Raw genomic sequence first — 26,632 nt, 5'->3', positions numbered from 1 at the left:
ACATCTAAAACCGCTGCACGGTCCCGCTGCCAAGGGCCCCACATCAGCAGTGGCAAAAACGTCTGATTTGAGGTGGAACTGCACTTGGCTTGAGGCCACTGAGCTTAACTATTTCCCAGTGAATTCAGAGGGCTTTGGAGCAAGGCAGAAAGGAGCTGTTGTCTCCCAACGCCGGCCCACGCAAGCACGGCAGTGATGGAGGAGAAGCCAAGCGAGGAAGGTGGGCTCTGTAATTACAGAGCTGTGCTGGTGGAGCTGCTCGCTGGGCAAGGCAGAGGTGAGAGCCCATGAAGGGGAACGGCATCGCTGGCCAGGGCCCGTGCACAAACTCCCCAGGGAGAGATTAAGACACTCACGTAGGTTTTTATGACTGACCCGACCAGTCCTTCTGCAGCCCTGTCCATCAGAGGAACAGTAGGCAAAATATTTAAAGCGRCAGCAAAATCTCAGTCTCACTGCAATCAAGTTTTCACCCTGAGTCTTTTTTGGAAACTCACAATCTACTAGTAGAAGAGAGCATTTTGTGATTGCYCTAATACTTCTGGAAATTAATTTGAATTGCAAACTTGTGCGTCTTGGAGCAGAAATAAATTCACAGCAAAAAGTCCTAAGCAATCTTAAAAATTGCTCCAAAAACTGCACGGTGCATGTCAAACTCAGCTGCTCCTTGAAATCCATTGCAAAATATTGTTATTACAGAGAATCTCATGTCTCCAAAGGCAGAGCCAAGGTTTTCTTTTGCCAGCCACAGACACAGGAGACCAAACCTGAAGCCTTTGCTTGAGAGGTTTCAGGACATCAGCACAGAAGTTACATTTGGGCCTCTGCAACTTTTTTTTTTTTTTTTTTTTTTTTTTTTTTTTTTTTTTTTTTTTTTTTTTTTTTTTTTTTTTTTTTTTTTTTTTAACTTGGTCATCTTTAAAGACACAAAGCTTCCAGCACCTGATCAGGGTGACATACATCTAAATTATTCTATTTTTTCAATGTCCTCCTTCATGATATCTTCAGGTGTTCCACACAAAAGACAGTGTTACGTTTAAAGGCACACAAACACAGTGGAAGTTGGTACAGCACTGGCAGTACATAAGCACCTGTTTTGGGGTACAGTGAATATTTTTCATGAGCTCTATTTACCCTGAGAAGCCTCACAGGCTCACACTTCCCAGCACTTCACCTGACTTTACACTACAGAGAAGGATCCTTGCTTTGGGCATCCAGCTGGAAAGGCATCTTATATGAATCAGAAGAACCTGACCTTGAAGTCCTGGATGATCTCTGACCAYAGGTTCCAATTAAATCAAGTAGTCATGAGAACTTTGTTGTCCAAGATAGCCTCTGGACTACATTGCCAAAAAATTACAGACTGGGAATATATCAAAGGACTAATTACTTCCAAAAATAACCAAATTGACAATTGCCACSTTGCCACGTTTGCCTGAATGGTCTCAGCCTTCTCTATTAGGATTTAGTTGCCTAAAATTGCAGCTTCCAGAAATAGTATCAACTTGCCRAACTTCTCTTTGGACAAGGAAGCCAAGCACAATTTAAGTAAATGAATGTGCAAAGTACTGTGATGAGTTAACCTCTAAAATGCCTTCACTTTTAACAACAAAGAGCAGAGGCACTTCAGCAGCACAACAATATCTGCCCTGGATCCTTAAATATCCCAGGGCGTTAGTGAATCTAGGCTAAATGGAAGATCAGAGCTAAAGCAGGATGAAGTCAAACAAGCTGCTGTTTATTATCTAGCCAGGGAGCTAACATTAAGTCAACACACAGCACAATCTTTTTGCGTGCCTTTTTAGGTTTGGCTTTTGACTACGTGATGGGCCCTTCTCTGCACTTTTCTCACCAACATGCTTGTGCACACCTGATAAATAAACAGGGGCCTCGAAGCTGCTCGTGACCCGGCTTCTGTCTTGTTCTTCTGCCTCATCGCTATTGTAATGGCAGGCGATGCGGGGGGAGCTGGCAGCCTTGTGAGGCTTCAGCAGCCGAGGGGTGGTCTGCTGGAAAGGCAGCGAGTGTTGTCCTCTCCGCCGGCACTCCTCGGCAAAGGCTTCTTCATCTGCCTCTCCTGCAAAAAGAAAAAAAATGCAAGAAGAGTAAGCTGCACCCAAAATGCAAACATGTAGCCTGGGAAAAACACCCTTCAGAAATGGGCTGGACATCAGTGTCTTGGCTGTGGTTATCCACAGACAGTCCTGTGGATCTGCAGATCAGGGAGTGTGTCTGGAGCAGAAAGCTCCATCACTGGCCGGTCACTACACTGAAGCCCCCCAAAAACATCCACCAGATACAATGATTCAGGGGCCACCATTCCCTTTTTCCTAAGAGGCAGAGTGAGGGAGCACATGGCCCTGGACAGGATTTCTGTCCTATGCAGAGCATGACATCACACCCCAGCTCACCTGGACTGTCCTGCTTGAGAAAAAGTTAAAGGAAAGGAGAGATAAATACCCAAACTGGCTATACAGGGRTGGTGGGAGAAAAATTAAGCCCACGTGGGTTCAGAGGGGCCAGATGTTGGACATCACAGCTGGAAGGATGGTGGAGATGTGTGATGGACCACATGAAGATGAGAAATCATGTTGAAGCTGTGAGAGGCAAACACAGTCCAGAGGCAAGGCAGGCACACACAGCACAGGCCGATGAACACAATGGAAATAAACCCCARTGTTTGCAAAGACTGGTATGAAAGATGAAGTCCTCCCATCATACTCATGCTGTTTTGCAGATGACACTTTCCTTTGCTGCAGAAACTGTAACAGTACTAGTGCTGCAAACTAAAAATATCAACTACCATAACACACAAAAAACTCAGCAAAACCACAAATTGAAAAGCAAACAGATACCAAAAAGCCAACCAAGTATGTTCAACAGGAAAAATAAGGAGGAGGGTAAGTGTAGGGCAGGGGGAAAGAGTGGGAACAAAGGCTTGTACCACGTTTGTCTCTCAAAAGCTTTTTAAAGTTTCCTTAGTTCAATTACTTAAGTGCTTTTAATAGAGSTGATGAAATATGGCATCACTTCATTTGCATCAAAAGTGGTGTGTCACATTCTGGAAGTTTTTCCCGGGATGTGCCCAGCATCAGCTGCTCAGGGAGGGGCGTGTGCTCTCAGCTAATGCGTGTGCTCTTAGTTCATGGCTGGAAAATGCTTTGAAGATGAAAAAGGCACCACGTACGCAACACGGGACAGAGCGAGAACACCCGCTTTGTGTGTGCCCCACAGCACTGCTTCCAAACACAGCAGGCTGCATTGTCTTTACCTTGTAACCGTGCACGGGGAGCTGCTTCTGAGGGCATGAGGAGAAGGAGGCAAGGCGTGTTTAGAAAGGCATTTCACAGGGCAGTGCGAGGCCCTGCAGCAGGGGAGGGCTCCAGGATGTGCCCCACACCGTCTGCCTGAGCTGTGCTGGGAGCACAGGATGCTCCTTCCCCAGTGGTTCAATGCCCATCCCCAACTTAACCTCCTGCTTTTGTATCCTGGAATCCCCCACACCTCCAAAGGCACAAGCAAACACCACAAAAACACGAGTGATGATAAGACAAGGATTTGTGCATTTAGTATGCATTTTGTGTGCATTTTGTGCATTTAGCCTGCCTGAATCATGCCAGTGTGAAATCCTTGGGTGTAGGGTTCTCCTTGCAGGAGGAGAGGGCTGGCAGGATGACACCACGACTTCAACTACAAGAGGCAGAGGGCAAGGAAAAGCTCAGGGAATGCCAGACGCAGAACTGCCATCATTTCTCACAAGAGGCTACAGGATTTTRCACACTGTACAAACAGCATTGAAGCATGTATCAGGCTGGTGATACCAGGTCTATGCAGATATACCTGTAAAATGCCAAGAGTAGGAAAACCCATGGTCATCAGCTGCACATAAAAAAAAAACAGTCAAGAGAATTCACTTCCTAACAAATTACAGTTCACCAGAAATAGGAGRTCCCTCCTCTCCCATGGAAACACAAAGCACAAGGATTTCTTTCTCATGTGTACAGTCTTGCTKAATGTATGTTTAKAATTTATTTTGGCAAACAGATGCAGGAATGGGAAACCTGCTGAGGCCATTCTTGCAGYTCTGGGTGTGTTTGTGCATCACAARGACATCCCAGCCAGGCACAGCTCCTCTGTACTGGATCAGGGAACCAGCACACCTTTGGAATCAGAAAACACTTCAGCTGAAAGGAACATTTAAAGCTCATCTGGTCCAAACCCCTGAAATGAGCAGGGACATCTTCAGTTAWAKCAGGTTGCTCAGGGCCCCATCCAACCTGTCCTTGAATGTCCCAGGGATGAGGCACCAACTCCCGGGACAACCTCTGCCAGCGTTTCACCACCCTCACTGTAAACATTTCGTCACTATATCTAAGTCAACCCTCCTTCAGTTTAGAACCATTACCCCTTGCCCTGTCACTACAGGCTCTACTAAAAGGTCTGTCTCTGTCTTTCTTATTAGCTCCCTTTAAGTATTTGAAACTATTAAACCCATCTTGGTCACGTAACAAAGTCCTTCAGTCTTCCACCTCCCAAAAAACAAAGGCAAATTTTAGTTCAACAAATAGAACCCAAAAAATGGTCCAAACTTTTCCCCCTTATGGGTTGTGGGAGAGCAGGATGGCACCATAAATTAGTTAAATGGTGTAACGTCACGTCAGCTGTGATTTAAATACTGAATTGRCTCCACTGCTATGCATGGCATGAGCTGTCAGATCCTCCTCTGATCATCCACCTTTAGCACACCTGGCACAGCAAAACCAAAGTGTGATTTGCATCAACTATTCTCTCCTGTTCTACATATCTGAAACACCCAAGCCTGACTGAATGAAGCCAACTGTACCACTGCAAATAGGAAAATTGAACAGAATTTACYCTGGGAGAAGTCAGCCACAAAGGACATCATCACCAAAAAGTGCTTAAACACTGCTAGAGCTTTGTCAGAGGTGCTGTTTGTCCTAGAAATGGCTTTTGGGAAAACAGCTGTATTGGGGGTGGGGGGTGGAGTACCTGAGCTCAGAGCTGGAATATCCACCCAAGAAGCACCTTCCAGGAGTGCTCAKGCTTTAAACAGCTCTCAGTTCCCCCAACAGCTCCTTCTTGCCGTCCCCTGTGCCTCCACACCAGCACATCCACGTGAGAGCCGGGGCAGCCGCACTGTGACCCCGAGCAGGGACTGACCCGGGTTAAAAATAGCTCTTTTTTGCCAGCTTATTTTTAACACAGCTAAGGGCATGGAGCCAGCTCATCGTGCAGCCACCCCAGCTGGGGCAGGGAAGGGGGAAATTATCGAGGGCARCTGGAAACAGCATCCAGCTTATGGTGTTAAGCAGATCTTATTCTACGAATGCAAATAATAATTTAAAACCTTGCAGTTATTTCACTTGCAAAACCAGTTTGGAGAAGTTACATTTCTATGGGTTAATTCTAAAAATTAAGGATTCTGCATTACTAGTAACATTTAAAAACAGTAATTAAGATTTGGTTTCCTGATGCACCAGGTTCTCAGGAATGAACAGCAGCTTCCAGGTAAGAAAAATTCAAACCTGAGCTGTAGCATTCCAAAAAGCTAAATTAGGGCTGAAAGCTGCCTTCTGCTCCAAGCAAGAAGGGCTGGAAAATAATTTGTCATAGCAAAGTGGTGCTGCATGGAAGCGGGAAAGAGGAATCCTTGGAGTGGCAGGGAACCAGCAGAGGGCAATATTGCCTGTCGCGAGTATCGCTGGCGGAACAGTCGCTGCCAGCCCGGGCTGGGCGACAACACCGCGATTTTACACGGATCTCACCARCTCGGGCTAGGTGAGGGCTTACGGGAACCACCAGCCACACCAACGGGTCTGTGCGTGCTGCTGGGAAATGAAGATAGCACACAGGAATAAAACACGGGCACAGACGTTCGGGTGAGCTGGGACAGGTAAACCACGGAGCATTTCGCCCCAAGCCGTCCTGCACTGGGATTATTATTTACTGTTACATTTAAGTAATATCCACGTATGTCCAGGAATTGAACTGAAATCCTGGCAGGAATCAGTAATTAATGGCAAGGCAGTAATGACAAAAGTATGCCGAAGAAACCAGRGTAAACATCCTGAGGATAATGGAGCCGCTGATTTGCATGGAGCAGCTCACTTCCCGCACGGCCCTACTACTGCCTGCTGTGTTCCTACACACCTCACCGCAGAAATACACTGAGAACCGRGGGTTTCCCCTGGGTTGTGAAATAAAAAGCAGGTGCACCAGTTTCTCAATGCAAAGGAAGACTTCCCTGAGGCCACAAAGCCCCTGGTCCCGGAACCAGCATCAGGAGATGCGCCTGGTGAGGAACATGTGGCTCTGTCTAATGACACAGCAGCTCCGAGCTAAGCTCCTGCCCAATTATTCAAATGCTTGCAGGAAGCTTCCTCCATTCAAATCTTCCTTGAATGATGGCCTGCGAAGTGTCTTTCTAATACTTCAAGACTCTGAAGTTAAGGGGCAGCATGAACTCAGAGCAGGCTTCCTGTTGTTGCCTCAGCGGGAAGTTTGAGGTTCACCTGAGCTGTTCCGATGGAGACTGGCAGTACAAAGAGTGAGGAAGGGGGGAAAAAAGCTTTTCTTGATTTTTCTTCCCCCTCCTATTACATGGGTTTGGAATTTACCCTGTGCCTATGGAGGGCACTGGAGTTTCTGGTGATTCAGCTGCATCCGCTGCTGCCGTGGCAAGCTGAACTGTGACGGAAGGAGCAATCAAAAGTGAAAGAAAAAAAAAATCCCCGTTCAAATACGCTTATCTGAAGTCAATTGCACTGTGATCTTTGTAACCTGTTGATGAGATTTTTCTACTGATAAACTCTTCCGTTGTTACAGCAGCTCCTGTATTAATATTTACCTCAGCAGAAGTTACCAGGGCTCTTCCTAGACTGAAAGCCAACATTTGCTGGGAAATCTTATGCTTTACAGGAACTGGTTTGATCTGAAAACTCATCTAACAGATCTGTCTACAGGCSTGGATTACCCCAGGCTGAAAAAATCCTGGAGATTAACTGGATTAACTGGATCTTTTTTTTCTTCTCATGAAAGCTTCATATCCAGTGTATTAGAGCACAGAGAAAAAACATCAGGAGCCCAAGTGACTCTACTAAAAYACAGAAGTGGTCTAATTTGGGGAACCACACCTTGTTTTCAGAAAGTTGCCAGATCATCAGTTTCCTTTAATTTCTGTTGGAAATGACAGATGCTCATTATAAAACACCCAGCCCAGGGTATTTTCCAAAACCACGTGCACACACACACACACCCCTCACCTCTCCTGAAACTGCAGACAACATGCTCAGCCAAGAAAATACTCCCTCACCATTACTAGAGGCTATGTTGAGCAAGTTCTTCTGATTAATTGTTCTTAAACTTGTTTCTAAATGCCAGAAAACACTAACACTGTGACGCTTGACAGCAGGAGTTATAAAACCCTCTTTCAGCCTGTGCTCTCTTGGGTTTCTCCGACTTGATAGAAACCAAAATTTCCAACAAGTCCTCTTTGGAAAACGTCTGAGTTTGACAGTGACAGCCCTTAGAAATCTCTCTCTTGCTATTTCATGTGCTGCTTACAAGAAAACGTAACCATTTTAAAATGCTCTGATTAAAAAGATGCACACAGTTTTGAAAGCTCAAAGAGCTTTAAATCACTCAGAAACTATCTGGGGAATGCTGAAGCAGCTGTCCCATCTGCACCGGCGCTTTTCTAAACTGCAAAGGGAATTTATTTCAACAGTGACGTTTATCAGCCAAAGCACAGGACAAACAACGAGGTTTTGAGTCAGCTCACACCGATCAGGGTCTTTCACCAATTGTATTGGCAATCTTTTTCCTTCTAGAGCAAATGAATTTGGTGTTATGGAGARCACAAGGTGATTCAGGGTTTCCTGRTGTCTGACTGARACTCCTGTCCTGCAGAGTTCAAGGAAATATTTATTCGAAGTGGTGCCTGGAGTGCTCAGCTGGGTAGAAACTGAGGATCCCAGCAGCTCCCAATCCATGCCCTGCAGAAAACTGCTCCCATGTCCCACCCCTCCTCTCCCCATCTCRCATCCTGCTCTGGCTCTGACAGCTCAGCTCTGTCAGCACCGATGGCACTGCACTCACATGTGTATTATGTCTCCCTGCTTCAACCCATAAACTCATATTAAGTTTATAATTAGGTGGTTTGGGCTGGGCTTTCCCAGGCCATGACCAGCACTACTATCTCGCTTGCCACAGGAGCCAGGCATTTCCTGCAAGGGGAAAAAAATCCAGAAGTGGCAGGAGACAGCAGGGGAGCTGGTGGCAAAGTCCTGGGAAGTGATGTTAAAAACAAGGGTGTGGGATTTGAGAAAAAGGACAGAGTGAGGGAGCGCTCCTCGCAGCGCTATTTCTGTCCCGGGAGAGGCCTGGCTGCAGCATGTCCAGTGTCCRGGAAAGGGCAGGGCTCAGTGCTTTCTGCTCGATGCACAGAGCAACCCTCTGCCCTTCTGGCTCCAAAAGCTGGCAATCAACTTGCTCCCTTTATTTTTGCCCTCGTATTGATGTGCTCTGGTGCCAGCTCACACTGTTCCTGCCCAGCTGTACCCCTGCGGCACAGAKCGGAGCAGGGAAAGCCCCACGCTGGGTTCGCTCACCCTCCCTGCCCCACAGCAGCTCCCTTACAGAGTTCAACCTTTTGATTTTCCACTTTTTTTTTTGCCATCTGGATTTTACCTTCCTCCCAYATCCACGCCCAAGAACTCCATTATATCCTGCATTCAGCCCACCATGTACCAACACGAATCCTGCATTCCCAGCACATCACAAGCTACTCAAGACATTTCACCACAAAGATTCCTCAACCTGCAACAAATTGGGGAAAAAAACTTGAGTTTTCAGCACACACTAACTACAATGGTCATGCAAASGGGTGCTTTGAAGGGAAATGTGATGATGGTGTTCCCCAAGATGGCTATGGGGGGAYTGATGGCTACAGCCACTCCTGTTGRGCCAGATCCAGCTCTGGAGCCTGGCATACARAGAGGGAGCTGCTGGAAGAGCCTGGAGTTACCTCCTCCCTGCCAAAACTTCCTCATCAGAACCTTTCAAAGCCCAATGAATGGTCCTACATTGTATCTGAAGCAAGAGAGAAGGCACAGGCTGAGCACATTCAGATTTTTACAGCTATTTTCCTTCTGCTAAAGCACGCCAGGGCATCTGTATGGATTGTGCCAGTTGCTCTCATCTTAAAGATCTGGGATGTTGGAATTGCAAATGGCAGGAGGTAACATGAATCCTCACGTTTCCAGCAAGCAGAGAGATGACCCAATTTGCATGCTGCAGCTCAAAGAGAATTTTATTAATTTTAAAAGACTTTATCAAGCAGCAGCCTTTTATCCATTTCTGCATGAATTTTGAAAGGAAGCAAAGAATGAGGAATAAGCTTCACAGCTTGACATATATAAATACAAATTAGCAAGATTTCAAGCTCAGAGTTTGACCAAATGGACCTGATTTTTAAACAGCTATCAAAATTCCATAAAATATGTATTTTCTACATTTTTCATGGTCATGTCAGAGGTCTACCCCAGTTTCCTGCAAGTGTCATTGCACAGCTCTACCCTGAAGTGACCAAACCCCCTTAACAACCTGTACCAGGGGCTCCTACTCTTGGGGCTTCTCTCTTCCACACAGCTCATACAAGATGTAGCTGAACATTGCATCCATCTGTGTCTCTCACATGGCTCCTCTTCCTCCAGAAATGGTATCTTTGACACCAAATTACTTAATTTGATTTGATACTTACAAGGGCAGATAGTGATAGGACAAGAGTGAATCGGTTCAAACTGAAAGGGGGCAGTTTTAGATTAAATATCTAGAAGAAATCTTTACTGTGAGGGCAGTGAGGCACTGGCACAGGTTGCCCAGAGAAGCTGTGGATGCCCCAYYCCTGKCAGTGTTCAAGGCCAAGTTGGAGGGGGCTTTGAGCAATCTGGTCTAGTGGAAGGTGTCCCTGCTCAYGGCAGGGGGTTGGAACTGGCTGAACTTTTAGGTCACTTCCAACTCAGATTGTCCTAAAACAAAGAGGKTTTTTTCATCTCAACTGTATTTCAACCTCAGACAGAAATCCCYGTGGGTTTCATCTCTACCATGAGGAAGCCTCACAGCCCAAGTTTCACTTTGAAATTGTATTTGAAGTGCAAACCAAAATCCTACTGAGGGAAAAAAAAAATTAGAACATGAGCCAGCCCTRATAATGAAACTTAATACTCACAACTAGAGGAGAACAAAGAAATCAAAATTCCACAGTGCAACTACATCCAGCTCTGCCAGGTCCTCCATGGCATAYCCAGACATGAGGTGCCTCCCACCAGTGTTTCCTCTCTCCTTGTGCCCAAGCAGAAGGACCCTGAGGACCTTCACACCTTTCACACTTGTTCTCCAGAACCTGCCAGTGCCAGATCAAACAGCTCCTTCATTGCCCCCAAAGACAAAACTTTGCTTCTTGCCTTCAGCCTTTCTAGGAGTTACCACTACCCAGTCAAGCAAAATTGGGTTTTAGTTAAAAAGCTCTTCAGACAGCAAAAGCAGATGAAAACTGCTCTTCTGCTTTTACAAGCAACAGATCTTTATAACTCTTAAAAACTAATGAGGTAAAGTATCAAGATGTCATCTTATATTCCCATTACTGGCCCTCACTAGAGGAACATCTCCAGTACAGTTCTGAGTAAGCCCTAATTTGCAAATTATATAGCTGTGCTACATATTTTTCCATTGATTATCAGCTTTAAACCAGTCTTCAAAACCTTGATGCAGAGCAAACCCAGATTACCGTAAAAGAAAAAAGATACATCAAGAAAAAGCCATGCAGTTAAATTTAAAAAAAGAATCTCATGAGTGACTTCAGAAAAATGTGATGAATGACTTCCCCAGCTGTTTTGTCAACAGTTCCATAGTAATTTGGCAAAAACAAAATCACGAAGTTTATATTTTCATCAAATGGCTATTAGTGCTGCTGAAATCTCACAGGCACGAGACAGTAAGTGCAAGCTTCACGTTTTATATTGCACTGTCCACGCTCTGTTTGCAAGGTCTCATCTTTTCAGGTTAATCATTGTAAAAATATTCTCCCTTCTACCCTGAGGCTTAAATATGACACTATGGCTCTGACACTAAGGGTTTCAAATATTAATTACAAAAAAAAGAAGAGATACCTGACCTCTCCAATTATCCACTCCAACATGCAATTTATTCCTCATCCACCTATCCCTGTCTTACTAGGACCATGGCAGGCAAATTCCATCTTCCAGTGTGTTAACACATCCCTTATTTACAGAACTCCAGAGACCATCATCTTTTAAATGACCCAAAAACATCACATGCTCACAGTAATAGGACATCTCTTCTGACGGCTCAGTAGGTTTCAAWGTGTTTCTTGAACCTTCACCACAAAACCCAGTCGTGTTCCTGACATCTTCCCAGCAAGAGGAGCACTGACTCATTAGCTGCTGTTCAATTTTTGGCACTCTAATGAGAAGCCTGAATCTTAAAAAACAGTTGACATTCAATGCTAATTTTGACATTATAAATACTATTATTTAATTACGAAACCTGTACAATTGGGCTTAGATGAGACGTAACTCCTAAGCTGCACCATTTTTTTTGTTGTTTGGCATCTCCAATCCATCAGAGAACTYTCAAATTTTTGAAACATTCTTTCCTACCCATAGTCAACATCTATGCCTTAAAACCCACCACAGATTAGAAATACAACTAATTTTKCAAATCCTATCAATAACAATGTTTATAAATGCAAATGTGTACACACATATACATGCATGTATTTAAAGAGACAAAAAGAAATTGTTCCATGTATGCTGCTCCAACTGAACTTCTGACCAAAACAGCCAATAAAGAGAGCACAGAAATGAACGTGTTCTCAAGTGAAAAAACCCCAAACACTAAACCAGGAACATAACCACCATCCAACACTAACAATACTTACAATTCTCTTTTGTGCCTGGGAACAGTATCGCCAGTCAGTTTATACGCTCCTTCTGCAGAGATCCAGTGGGAGCAGGGAAGATTTTACCAAGAGAGCTTTGTGAGTTTTGGAAAGAGAAGGAGAGTTTGAACAGCAACATTAGTACCTCTTGGTGCACCCAAAAAGGCCGTGTACCTCCCAGGAAGGCCACCCCAGAGCTGCCCGTGCCCGGAGCAATGGCTGCTCCCATCCTGAGTTGCTGTGGTGGCACCATCCCACCTTCTCCTCTTTTCACACACCTCTGAGATCCATGGGGTAAAGCACCAAGGACAGTAACAACCATTTCCAACCACAGTCTCTGGGGCCAAAGCAAAAAAGGCGGGACCAGTATCCAGGAACTGTTACAAAGGCAGAGAAGCTGGAGCACTCTGCATTCCAGAAGGGTAGAAAGCACACTGGAGTCCCCACTGGCTCTTGGTAGAGGTGCCCTAGGGAGAGCTGCACCCATCAAAACTGCACAACTGAACAGCTCAACACCYGAAGTTGCCATAACCAACTTCTGCTCAAAATCACCAAGCCTAAGGATGTACCCTCATCTCCKGTAWTTCTGTAATGGCAGTGAAAGCTTTTCCAGATGTTTAAGTAACTATCTGCCAGTGGGCTCCCTGTATCATGGAATAAATATTTGAAAAATTATAGAAACAAATCATCAAAACTGCAGAGGTTTGATCTGGGTAACTACAATTTTGTACTACTGGCAGCCCAAAGTGCAGCATCCAGCAGAGCTGCTCTACCTCCTCCTTGAACACCAGCAAACTCAAAACCTTCTCAGAAACATTAACCAAGAGTTTTACAAAGTATTAGGATGTCAAACTTCATTTACACACAAGCATTTCTCCTCAGTGTTGTGAGTTACTGTTGCTCCCTTTGCAGGGTTGGAAATGTCCTGCAGTGAGCACTGTGACAGCAAAGGGAAACCTGGAACAGATGCACAACAGGTAAGGCTGACGTCCACCCACATTTATTATCATGCAAGTCAGTGACTGACAGACTTAGTCCCAGACTTTGCACATTTGAGAACATTCCATCACTTTCCAATTAAAATTCTGACCTTGCTTGAACTGCTGGTATTGGGTACAGCCTAGTATCTCTACAGAAACAATCTCCTTTTACAGTAATATTTTAAAATATTAAATAAAATAATAATGAACTGTTTTTCTAAGGAAAAAGTTGCTTAGTCAAGATTCAATAGTGGACTGGAAACAGAACTGGAGCCAAAAGGGCAGTAACATCACCTTCCAGGAGATGGAATCAGTTTGCAAAAGCCTTCAGAGCACTGAATTCAATTGGGAAGATAAATCTATAAAAAGAACAACACTGTTGTAACAGTAATAAAGGGACATTGATGACAGTCCAGCTAGGACCTAAGAATGTCCACCTCTACCCCAGGACATATATTTTAAGGAAAGATTAGCCAGAATTATCATGAAAGTAGAAAACCCAGGAGGCTTCGACCTCTGTTAACAATCTATGATCTAACCTACATGAAAGCTGCACTGTAAGTTGACAGTTTGGGTCTGTGCCACTTACAGGCCCAAACTCAACACCASAAACACCGACAATTTGGGTAATTTTGCCACCACACCCAGAAAACACAACAGCGAGCTGAATCTAGAGCCCAGCGTGAACCAAGGGTTGGCTTTTGGTTTCAGGAGAAGCTCAGAGGCACAGGACAGAATTCCCCCCTGCAAACAGCTCTCATAAAAGAACTTTCCACTACTGGAAACTATTCTGTCCAGGACAACAAGCACCTCCCCTGCAACAGAGCACCACGGGCATGCACTTGGCTTTGTGATTTATTCCACGAAAAAGTTACCAGAGATGTTGTCATCATCTTCTATAAACATTTCGGGAGCAAAGCACACATGTGATCTCAGAGCAAGTGCTAGAGGAGAGGGAAGAGTGGAAACCACCTAAGAGTAATCAATTAATCTTATGTTCTCAATTTGGTTCATCAAGAAGAGCAGGGAGGTTGAAACACCTGTGTCTTCTCAGAAAACTSTTTTATTTCCCTGAGTTGAGCTTCTTGGTTTTAGGAGTGATTACAAGAAGCATCTTCTCGATTAGTCACTGCATTAGAAACCACTTAAAAATCACTTCCTGTTCTATGACACGTTTCCAGTCAGAGTTAGATCTATTAAAAAATTATTAACAGTAACAAAACTGCTATGAGAAGGCTTCAGGACAAATTATTCTACTTCCTTTTAACCTTTAACYGGTAGGACTTGGTTCCAATTCTTTCAGGCTAGTACTTTCAATATAGATCAAAAGTAGGGCAATAGCAATGTTGCAAATGTACTTTCGAAATTACTGAGACTTGCCCCATACCTTGCAATAGATCCTGCAATTTATATATAGTAGTAGCTGACATTGGTATAACACCTCTAAAATATGAATATGCATAGTAAAGTACATTTAATTTTCTTTTTACTTAACAGTGGTAAAACCAATCATCTACTTGTCATTTTCTAACACTTCTCAAAAGAAAACAGTGTTTAGTCTATGAACACCTGGCGATGTCTCTGCCAGTGATGTAACMGGGGACTTGAGTTGTACAGCAAACAAAACAGCATTTTCCACCTCTGAAATAGGCTTCACACAGAAGGAAACTCAAATCTTTGAAGGCCATTGGAAAATACGGATAAAATTGATAGAATTGTTTTGCTTTCACAAGTTACGAGTTCTGGTACMTTTAAAACCAATTAGTTTAGAAGGAGTTTACTGCTAACCAGGAGTCACCACATACACACTTTGCAAACTACAGAAATATTTCTGTCTGAGCATTCTTTTAGGCCAGAAAAGGACAGAGCAGTACAGCACGTACACTTGTTTGCTTTTCCATTAACAAGATTCCTTGTGTCACTACAGCTGGCTCTGCCCATGCTGGTGACTGGCAAAAGCCTTACAGTTTTTATTACWTGTACAGAAAGGAGMTTGCACAAAGGCTATTTTCAGGGCCGAATACTTAAGATCTCATAATAGGGTTAATTTGACCATTGAAGACTTATGTTCCGAGTTCCAGCACTCTCCAAGCAGGATACCTTTCCCAGAAAATTTCCAAGGACCTTAAGAGGTATCAGGATTTTACCATACAATAGCTTACATTTCGTTTTTGTTACGACGTTTGTTGCTTATATGACCCAAATGCTGCTGAGTTGTAATTCTAGGAAGTTGCCTTTCTTCACGTTCCTCTTAGAAATAAACCTAACAAATGCAGCTCTGGGTATATACAAAACCCAAAAGAGCATCCACAGAGATTTTCACACACGTAAGCCCTGTAGGACACTTCTCTGGCAACCCCCTGTAGAACTATTTATCTGATATAATGCAGTCTTAGGTATCTAGCATACTACCAAAGGTGATTCCATTAACAAAAAGACAGCTCTTTTCATCGTAAGTCATTTAAAATTCAAAACACATGTATTGCTATCCACATGAGATTTAACACACACTAAAAATAAAAAACTTCAGACCATTAAAACATCGCCCACATTCAAGAAAATGGATAATTCACTCTGCAATGTGAATCTCTGTGGTATCATTACATTAACAAGAGACCTCCTAATCTTCACCTCAGGAGTTGGAATTAGGCTGCCTCAAGGTCTACAGTCAGTAGTTGGTGCAAAGACAGGACATACACAAGGGCTCACTGTAATGCAAATTCCAAAACCAATTCCCTGGGACAGTCATCACGGAGCTTGCCCTGGTTCTTCCTCCTCCTCCTCACCTAACACCCAATTCATTCATTACAATAAAGCAACTTACCTGAACAGATCCAGAAAGTCTTCTCCCACGTGAAGTCCACTCTTGGCACCTACACATCCCAAACTGGATGCTTTAGGGCAATAATCATCAGGCTGCCCCAGATGCWCGTGCTGTTGGCTCCTCTCTTCCCAGCTCCCCTGCTTCCTTGGCACCTCCGAGAGGCAAACCAGCCCCCGCATCACCAAAGCATCCCCCAGCCTCAAAAYGACAGTAAGGGAACGTGACAAGTGCATTAATGTCAACACATCAGGAGGGAAGAAGATACAGAYGATGGAGGAAGGCCTGAAGGAGCACTGTGCCTTGTGGTGCATCTCGCTCTGTGCCCCAGGCTCTTGAGCTTCCCCTACTTCTCTGCAAAGCCCAAACACTCYCTTCTCACTAGGAGATATTTTTCAGAAAGCTGTTCTTTAAGAGACAGAAAGCCAGAGAAACTACTGCTTTTGGCAGCTTCTTCTAACAGTTAATCATCCATGTGTTCAAAATGTATGTTTATCTTCTCATTYGAATTTGTCTAGCCTGGTACAAATATTTATACCCTTCTTCCAAACAAGGCGACCTTTGATATGCACAGTTTTTTCTAACTGGTGTGCACATTTTTTTAGAATCAAAGTGGAATTTGGCACACCATCCTCAGGCTGCAGAAGCACCTCCCTTGCTTGTGCTGGCAGGGAAACAACCTCCAGAGCAGCCTGGAGCCTGGGCAGCCAGAGAACAGGCAGGGTGAGGAGGAGACAGACAAACACCCACCACTTCTGCATTCACTGTGATAACTCGTGATCATGTTTTCCTGATGAGAAAGGCAAAAGCCAAATGAGGAGAAAAGTCCTTGAAATTTATGTCAACAGCACAAAACAAGCTGCATTGTTTTCCTGCTTGTCCCTTWCTGGTTTCAAGGACCTTAAGATTTGCTGTTCTTCTCAGGGCTAAACCACCCAATCCCAAAGAAGACAGAAGTAGCACTGGAGGTATTTAATAAAAGAAACATTTTGGTGGTTGTCCACCTCAAGGTGAATGTCCGTGAGAGAAAAATCTTCCACCTCTTTGCAGTTAACTCCTCTCTCAGGAGCACAGTAAAAACTGAGGGCAGGGGGTTTATGAACGTTACTCCTGCTTGCAGGCAATACCAGATAGACCCAAACCAGCTCTAAGTGAATWTCTAGCTCTCTACTGCTCTCCTGGACACCCAGCTCCCACGTTGTCTAGAACAGATGAATAATGCCCTTTCCTTATTGAAGTGCAGTACATTTGGTGACAAGGACCTGAGCATATTTCCATAAGCACCCAGCAGTAAGAAATGTGTACACTGAGATTAGCAGAGTAATTCTCAGGGGTGTCTGAGTGACTGCTTAACAGGGGATGTCCAAATAACTCAAAGCACCAAAGTGTCTTCTGATGAGAGGCAGTGTTATTACAGAAAGCCTGGCCAAAGTTCTCTGAAGACAAAAGGCCTCTGTACAAAAAGGCCTGGTCCTCTGACTGGCTAAGAAAAGCTGCAGGGAAGGCCAAGCCTTGGTCGTGTGAGTTCTCTCCATTTTCCTTTAGAAATACTTCCACAGAGAAGTTCAAAACCATTTTAAAACATCCATAGTTCAGCTCCCCCCGGGAGCAGAGTGACAGAGACTGATACCACAGAATGCTCTTTCATAAAACCAAAGTACAGTATTTCCATTGCTGAGTATGACAAATACCACAACAGGATGACAAATTCAGATTTAGTTTCTGTAAAGAGTAAAAGGCAGCCTCCAACTACATGTCTAGGAAAAAAACTCTGCCAGAGGTGGCTATGGTGACAAGTATGCAAACGTGTGATAAATTAGCAAGTTAATCTTACTCTATATATCAGTTACAAAGATTAAGACAGACTTGACATGTATTTCTGGCGGGAAACCGAAAGATGGATGAGGCTGCCCAACCTCTCCACCAGATGTCTCAAAGCCTCTGCAGCCTTATGAACCCTTTTTGTTACTGGGAGGTAAACACTCCCCTCCTGCACCACAATGCAATCAAATTTGTGACTGAAACCAAGGCAGAAGATTCCAGAGCTACTGCTTTGCATTTTCAGCTGGTTTAGTAACACCTTCAATCAACTCCGCTACAGACACAGCCAAATAATTCTCTTTTCTGGCCATCAGCACTGTGTGTCCACAGCATGAATTCTATGACCAGTCACCCAGGCTGGATTCCTCTCCCACTCCAGTAACTCAAACAAATTTACAAACAAGAAACAATGCAGAAAATTTCATGCTTGACTTCTAACAGTCAAAAAAAGGAGGAACTGAAGCCTTCTCAATGTACCATGATATCTGCTCCATCATGTAACAGACAGGCATCACAACACTCACCTGCGTTTTCATGAATTAGGYGTTACTATTTAAACTCTTTCTAACATTCAAGTGTATGAAAGGATTCAGCTTTATTTTCACTGCTGGTAAACTAACAGCTACAGGGCTTTGTTTTTTCTATTTTTATGAAATTCACTTGAAGTTGGCTGCATTGAAAGGAAGAGTTAGAAGAGCTCTCATTTGAAATTCAGAGGTAAGGATAAGTTATAGGCCAAAGCTAAATTTTAAATGTTATTACCAGAAGCCTCTAAAAATCTATTTTCTGGATTGTCTTGACTTTTAAATCAGGTTTAAAATTACCTATTTTCAGTTAGTTTAAAATGAACCCAATRTGCTGCAAAGTTAACTTTCTTGTAAAAGCCAGAGAACTAAAGAGATAATTCTATTTAATAGTGTCCTTCTAATAAAACATTTTACTTATCTTCTCAATTAAATATACTTTAATCCCCACCAGGACCATTTCRAAGCTGACATCATCTGAAAGTCTTCCACTGCCTTTATTTAGAAGGTAATTAGCACTCAGGCCATCAGTGCAATCTGCACACCAGGACAGCCCAGCTTTTAGGCCTGGGCACTATCACCTCCAAACTCCTGCGTATCTTTTGGCCATAGCAGCATGACAGAGCATAAAGTACTCTGGGAGGGGGTTTGATTAACTTTCTACCAGCTGTTATAAGTGAGATAACAMCTAATGCAGTGCTGAGTCTGCCAGAACAGTTTTCAGAGGAGTTTCAATGAGTTTAAATCAGCAGTGAGACTGCACAGGTTCAGGGTTACAGTTTTGATCGTCACAGGATTTTAATTCTCTCATTTATTTAATCAGAGAGCAGCATCTCAAACATGAGGTTTATTATTTTGTGAATGTATGACCTATATAGCAGAGTATAAACCAACCAACTTCAGCTCTAACCTTTCAGGAGTGCACTTCACTCAACAACCAACTCTAGCTGAGGTATTTTTTTCAAAACCAAGTAGGAAACGCACTAGAATTATAAATTCAAAGGTACAGTTTGTAACCCTAACAAAGTAAACATGCTTCATTCTAGCACTATTGCAATGTAAGGACTATTTCAGAATTTCAGATGGAAGGTAAGAAGTTCTGTATCTACAACCACTTGAAGACATGCAATAACAAGAAAACCCGAACTGTCTGTGTTGAGTACTACGAAATATAAGTCTGTGGTCACAACTCAATCCTAAAGTAAACAAGCCCTGAGGAAGCAGACAGTGCAAACAAGCTTCCTTACATTAAAAAAAAAGGAAAGTTTCAAAGTTAGGTTGACTGCTGACTGGCAGATTACTAATGTCCATATTGCCACTAGCCTGTGAGAATACCATGACTTTAAGCCTAAATTCCAAGACATCCAAAAATCACAACCAAAGAGGCAGATTTTCCAAAAATASTAAACACTTCCACAAAGAGGTTAATAAGTATTCCAGTACTAAATATTGAGCCTTTTTGAAGGTTCTCTGACCACAAGCATCAAACAGCTGTAGCATTCATTCTGCAGCACAACCATCTTCAGAAGCTCTATCCTGTTACAGGCAAAGGAGGTATTAAGCTCACTTCTCAAACAGAACAGAAGCAGATTCAGGAACACACATTTCCAAAATTAAAAATAAAATCTAACTTTCTAGCTGGACCATCCAAGATGGTCTGAAACACAGCACAGTTAAATACAAAAGACAAACCTCCAGTTACACCTAATGTCAAAATACTGAAGGAGTCAAGGAAACAGGATAACCAAACACAAACACTGAGAAGAGATACAAAACCCTTGGGATTAGAGATGATGGGTTTTTAAATCTTTTACAATCTTGGTTTCAACATTCTAACTCAGTTCATCAATTAATCACAAGCTGATACATGATCCACCKTACAAATGCTACGTACACATTCTCTGCAGAGCAGCTTTGTCACCTACACCACAAACCAACCCCTCTGATTCTCAGCAGAGAAGGTCTTGTGAGAACTGAGAACTACAGGAGTGCAGCCATTTTACAGTGTAGAGCATTCCAACACAAAACCCCCAACTCCTTCAGTAAAGCCAAGTGGAAGGGRTGCCATGCAATCTGTAGAGAAACTGGAGTTAGTGTGCTGAACTGGAATTAATGCCATGCACAAGGGGCTGGAAAGAGGTTGCACCAGGAGGAGAAAGCATTACAAAGTTCTTGTATTCACCAATGAACTTTGAAGCAGAGCATGAAAGAGTGAATGACTCAGCAGGTTCAAAAACTCCATCTTAGTTTTTCCAAACCACTGGGGAAGCTTGATTTAAATGGGATGGTGTCTTTAAACATTCAAAATTAATCCCTCATGTAAGAAGAGATGGCATTTTTAATAGAACAGCACTTGGGATTTGAAAGTTGCCTCATCCCAGTGTACATTTGATGCCTAGATTTGCTATGAAGAATCTTTTCTGTTACTATTTTGTATTATTTTGGCCAAAATTGAAGTTTATGGAAATTTGCTGCCCTTGATAATCTATCAATTCTAGTGAACAGGTMTTTTACATCCACGCAAATTATATATTAGACAGGAACAACATAAATTTTTTTAGCGAAGCAACCTAACAAGTGGGTTTTCATGTGAATGTCAGTAAATTCAGCAGAAGAAATTCTGAATATAACCTGGAATATGAATTTATTTTGTGATTTAAAAATTAAGCTGGATGCAAGAAGTTGCATCAAAAAAAAAAAAAAATGTTGGATGTGGTGTTATTTCAAAAAACAAACTGAAAGAAATGGAGACTATTAGGTTTAGGTCAAGTGTAAGAAGACAGTTTTCTACATCTGGAACTGGAAGTGCCGCCCCAGTGATTTGGACGAAGAGCACATATCCAGTTCAACCACCAGCCTATGGAAATGCTGGTGTGTGAGTATCTCACTCCTGCACAAATCTACTGCCAAATTCGCCTTCTGCTGACTCATCCCTTGTGTTTTGCCAGCTTCTCTTTCCACCAAGGAAGTGCAGCACTGCCATTTTAATGCTGCATTTTGGCCAGCTCTGACAACCAGAAGGATCTGAAGGCAGAACAGAGACTATCCAAAACACTGGATCTGGAGCACATTTAGTGTCAAAAGATTTCACTACAGAACCCTGAAGTGACCTTTTTGTGTAAYACTGTGAGAAGGACCACAATTTTCTAGGTAAGAAGGTAAGTACTTGGGTAGAGATTTGCCACCCTAATTGTGTTCTTAACCTGAGCAAGGTAATTTAGATGTTGAAGAAGATGACCTGGGATAAAACTGGAAGGCGAAGTTTGGCACTTTAATATAAAACCTATCCACAGGAAGGCATTCAAACTCAACTCCAGATTGTCCTAATTTTATTTGACTTGGTTAATCAATTTTAAAGCAGTTTTTACAATTTACATAATTTAAAGGAGCACACTGCATCCTATAAATATAAATTAACATTTTTAATAACTCAAGACATCACAACAAAGCCAAATTTTGAAATAAATGTCATGTTTAGTTATCTGGATCAAGAGGTAACATACATGGGGAGGGAAAAAACAGCATTAACAAGAAAACACTGTTTAGTTCTAAACTAAGTTTGTGCTTCTACATCAAAAACACAACACTGAGTGACAGGAACTCTGCAAAGAACTTGAAAAGATACAGAAACTGCTTTAGTCCCAGAACCAAAGTACATATTTATTTTTTCTTCTACATATTATTTTTTTCAGTTCTATCAAATTAGCATTAATGGTAGAGGGACGAAAGTACAATATACTAACTTTACTGCAAATATTAATTCTGTTGTAGCAGTTTGTTAGCCTGGTTTGGCTTAAGTTGAAATGGTTTTCCTGCATGAAAAACAAGAGCATATCTTTTCAATGTATTTAATAATCAACACATTTGTTAGTACAAAGCAGATGGTGTTCAGCAAGAAGGCATTAGGTGATCATTTGAAAACACCATGCTTTTTTTTTTTAACACTAAGCCACCCTGAAGACTTTTGTGAAGGCCAGATGTTCAAAGCTGGTGCACAGGTGAAAACAGCACATCCATGATTTATGCATGGAACTATCCAGAACCTGGCAGGTGTTAACATATGCCATTAGTTACCTGCATATTTTCTCTGTGACACCAAAACCAAATCAACTTTCACTWAACTTTGAAAATCTGGTCTTAGCTACAAATATACACTTTACTTTACTCCATTAATCCAACAAAGGGCATTAATCCATCTTTCGATTTTTGGCTGAGAACTAAAAATAAGAGGGARATATTATAATCCTAATAATTTTGTCCAAATCTTCAAAGCAATTATTATTTGTTCTCAAAATAGCAAAAAATTTCATCATTCTGAAAGTATTTTTGTAATAATTAAATGTTAAATAAATTCATAAAATTTATATTTATATTCACTACAGATTATTTTTGAAGCAAATATCAGAATTTAAAACTTCAGAAAACTTAAGAGTTACTTTAGGCCTAGACCTAAAATAATTACATATTAGGGCAAAAGATGGAGTTAGAGAGTCAGCCTCTGAATGCTTCTTAAAAACAGGTGCTTCAAATACAGGTTTAGAAACGAAATTAAAAATCATGTTTTCAGTCACAATGAAGAAAACATCTGCATAGAAAAAAGGCCCTCATCCTTAAGACTGAAGAAAAAGATGGTAAGAAAAAAAAAAAAAAGCACCGTTTTCCCAAGTTGCCCAAATTACACACAGACACAGGAAGGTTACAAATGCCATTCATGAAAGAATGCACCACAAACATCAGCATTTATTCATTTTGATTTTTTTTTAGCAAATGACAAAAGACTCAGCTCACTGGCTTCACTTTTACCTTTTGCTTACATTACACATTTAAACATTTGTCAAAACTTACTAAAGTTGTCTGCATTCATGCACAACTAGAAAACATCCTTAATTTATTTAAACCAGAAATGCATTACCAGAAATGTATTAACATTGTTCACTACTAAACATTAAAAAAAAAAAAAAAAAAAGTTGAAATTATTAAAAAGATTATCCTGGAACTGTTAACTTCACAGCAGACTTAAACTACTAATTGGCTCACATTTCAAATTGGAAAAAGCAAGATTCATGCTAGTGTTAGTGTACATATCGCCCTAGCACTACTGAAGGATCATGGTTCACCTTGATCACAGATAAGAAAAGAAAAGTGCATACAGAAGTTTACAACAATTTTAAGGACAAAAAATGGTCCAATTGATGTGGTCCCAACAATAAACTCAAAAGTCTATGACAAATACGAGCTTCTGTGAGCTACTTATACTACTTAAGATTGAGTACGGATATACAGAAAGTTGAATTCATTTGAAATCTTCAAAAAATGTTCCTGTCAATCCTCAAATGGTGGCTGTTATAGCTTAAAATTTCTGTTAAATGCGTGCGTTGAATTACTTGTTATCCAAGCGTAGCAGCTGCTCCTTACCATTTATTGTTAGCGACCTTAACTGGCCATCTTCTTCAACTTCTACTCTCTCTTGTCCATTCTCAAAAATCCTGCAGGACAAAAACATCATGAGCCATTTTAGAGCACTGCAGGCAGTTTTAAACAGAYCAGACCTTGGGTTTAGATAACAAACCATAAGGGAGCACCACCTGCTTAATACAACTGCACTTGGCAAGCTTTGGTATTTACCAGCATCRGAGCTGCCACCAGTAACCATCTGCATTTCCTCACTGCTTATTCAGGAAAATTGCCTTCTGGAAGCTGGAATTCTCCTGGATGTAGAGTTCACAGTTACAGCTGTCACCTCATACACTGTCACAGTTGTGCTGTTATCTAGACCTAAATGCCTTGACAGATCAACTGCACAATCTTGACATTGCATTTAGTCCCTATCCATTTGTTAAATATATGATATTCTAGATCCAGTCACAATTTTGCATGATGTAAGGCATGCAAGACAGTCTTAATCCACTTTTAATTTGATTACAGCAAGTAATTTGCAGACCTAATATAGACCAACTGTATGACCAGCATGTGTATTACAAAATTCAARTATCCCTGATTGAAAATAGGGACTATTAAAGAGCTTTTGAGTTTCCAGATTTTTCTGGAATACGCTCACAGAAAAATATGACCACACCAGCATGTGATGCCAAAGGCTGTTTTCAAGGGGCCAAGATGACAGGAGCTGTCCAGTACAGCAGGTCACAGAAGAACCTTGCACTTAGAAGTACAGGACACAAGTTAACAAAAAAATTCTTCTTCCTTTGGTTTTCTGTAATTCTTTATTAAGTACTGAAATTACATTTAACTACTTGTTCAGTCTCCTCTATTGGTCATAATCTTCCATGTAGACTACTCTATAGCTAACTAAAATCTGGGTTTCCTGAATGCAATGATTCCCCCATCATAAGCATGAAATGAAGGTGCACTGCATACAGTACTTGAAAATGCACTTTCCAACAAACATTTGTGGGCATATTTTTCTCCAAAGCAGGCTGCAGTTGCTTATTTCACTTAACAGACAGCAGAAAATTATTAGAAAGACTTCACTCAAATACTACCTAGGAAAGTACACTAAGCAGATGTTAGGGAAAATCCTTTCATAATGTCTGCACAACTAAACATCTTCCAAAATCCTCATTAAAAGCTTCACAATCAATAGAAACCAAGCACATTTTTCTTCCAGAAGTTCAAGCTGACTGGGCAAACAAGAGTTAAGGACCATAATTAAAAGGTGCAGCACTACACAGGAAGTTCTGAAGCCTGAAAGAGCTCTAGCTACAGCATTAATTAACTCAGCAGTGCCAAGAAGAGACAACCCAAGAAAATATTTCAAAATGTTTATAAGCATTCAGAGAAATCCAAGTAATGTGATGAACACAACAAAACTACATACATGTACCACTGCATGTATGTGTGCAAAGATATAGTATATTTACATGCAAGTAATTATAAGTATCTACCTATAGTTTCATACAAATATATTTATATCCCTTACCTCTTTGTAGTAATTTTTCTGCCATTAACTATTTTTGTTGAGGTTGATACTGATTTGAAGTTTCCCATCCCACTGCCACCAAATGACGTAGAGGAGAACGATGAAGTAAGGCCTCCATGTCCCAGTGAGCCAAATGAAGTAAAACCTATTGAAAAAGAAGGCATTTGACTAAAAATATAATTTTGCACAACTTTGAGATCCAAATTTATCATCCACMCAGATTACATCCTACTTTCAGGAAGCCCTCAGCTGGTTGCATCACACAGCTTCAGTGACTAGATGGCATTAAACACCGATATGAGAATAAAACCACGGCTCCAGCCCCATCCATTTCTCTCACATGGACCCACAGTTAAAGTTCCAAATTCACAGCATGGTCCGAAATCGCTTCATCAACTCCACCCCTGAAAAGGTATTCAAACCTATCAGCTGCACTCAACCTTTATCCATTCTCTGCACTTGGGGGCAAGCCAGCAACTCTAATAAATCTGATCATCTGCTTTAGTGCAGATGTTGGGATGCCCTGAGCTGGCAGACAGAACAAGTCCTGTATCAGTAACATTCCAACCAATACCCAGAATTTCAACCCTCTAAAGGAAACTAACTGTCAGCAATTCCCAGCAGCCTCCAAGATAYATGTCAGCACTCAAACTGAGTAGTACCCTGGTGTTTAGGCACCCATTTTTCAGGACTTTAAATAAAAAMCACCACACTCCTAAAAGTAAACAGCACAAAAGATTTCTAAAGCTATAAAGAAACTGTAGTACCAAAAAAAAGAACACAGAAAGTTCTACTTCTTAAGAGATCTGTTCACTTTACATGAACTTTCAGGTAGCCCAAATACATAACTATAGCTATATTTATATTTACACCTTAGAGAGTAGCTTTATTAAAATTTAAAAATCAGCCTCAGAACTTGCTGAATAGAAAAGCCAGCCTATTACACTGCGATCCTTTGTGAGCCAAAATTGCAATCTTTCTTAAATGTTGTGGTATTTACCTGTGTCAAATGGAGAAAAACCACTTCCAAAAGCAGGGAATCCACCAAAGGCAGTGAAAAATGATCCACCACCTCTGTTTCTGCTTCCTCTTGGACCCCGCCTGCCACCAAAGAAGTCCTCGAAAGGGTCTTCTACAAAACAAAAGACAACATTTAAGAGGTCAACATTACTGAGTGACTCTGTATTTAATCATTAGGGATGCTTTCTTAAAACAAAACAGTTTTTGTTACAGTTAAGATWTTTTTTTTAAATATTTGAAGCTACTGAACTAAGATTTCCCCAAAGGCAATTCCTATGCTCCTTCTAAAACTAAATCCTGCTTCACCTCTGGACCTAAAAATTTTATAAAGGAAGGTGATTTCCTTATTTTACCTGATTAGCATTAAAAACCAGTAAACCKAATGAAAAATACTGCTCACAGGTATCCACCTTTCTAGCTTATTTCTATTTGAGATTTATTGTGGATCACTATGATCTGAAAAATAACTTCCAGATAGGTTGTATTAATTATTGAAATCTAAAAACAGCAGCCAGGGATCAGTGACTCATAATTCTAAAACGCTCCAAG

At 41.7% G+C, this 26,632-nt stretch overlaps 1 protein-coding gene across 3 annotated transcripts in view; it reads right to left on the bottom strand.

The window, feature by feature from the left end:
• Positions 1–26,632, bottom strand: part of DNAJB6 (DnaJ heat shock protein family (Hsp40) member B6) — a 58,182-nt gene that overhangs the window by 6,585 nt on the left and 24,965 nt on the right. For 2 of the 3 annotated variants that reach the window (XM_057371079.1, XM_057371080.1), the window contains exons 6-9: positions 26,064–26,195; positions 25,064–25,208; positions 23,542–23,612; positions 909–2,077 (exon numbers count right to left, since the gene is read on the bottom strand). In XM_057371079.1, the coding sequence (XP_057227062.1) occupies positions 1,764–2,077; positions 23,542–23,612; positions 25,064–25,208; positions 26,064–26,195 (662 nt within the window). In that variant the 3' untranslated portion in view covers positions 909–1,763. Of the gene's footprint in view, positions 1–908; positions 2,078–23,541; positions 23,613–25,063; positions 25,209–26,063; positions 26,196–26,632 lie in introns of those variants that run through there. The other variant, XM_057371081.1, reaches the window with a different exon arrangement.

The sequence above is a fragment of the Malurus melanocephalus genome, unplaced genomic scaffold (genome assembly GCF_030028575.1).
Source record: "Malurus melanocephalus ecotype Western Australia unplaced genomic scaffold, MMel_1.1 scaffold_140, whole genome shotgun sequence".
Classification (NCBI taxonomy): Eukaryota; Metazoa; Chordata; class Aves; order Passeriformes; family Maluridae; genus Malurus; species Malurus melanocephalus.
Note: the sequence above shows the minus strand (reverse complement) of the source record. Positions and strands in the feature narration are given on the sequence as shown.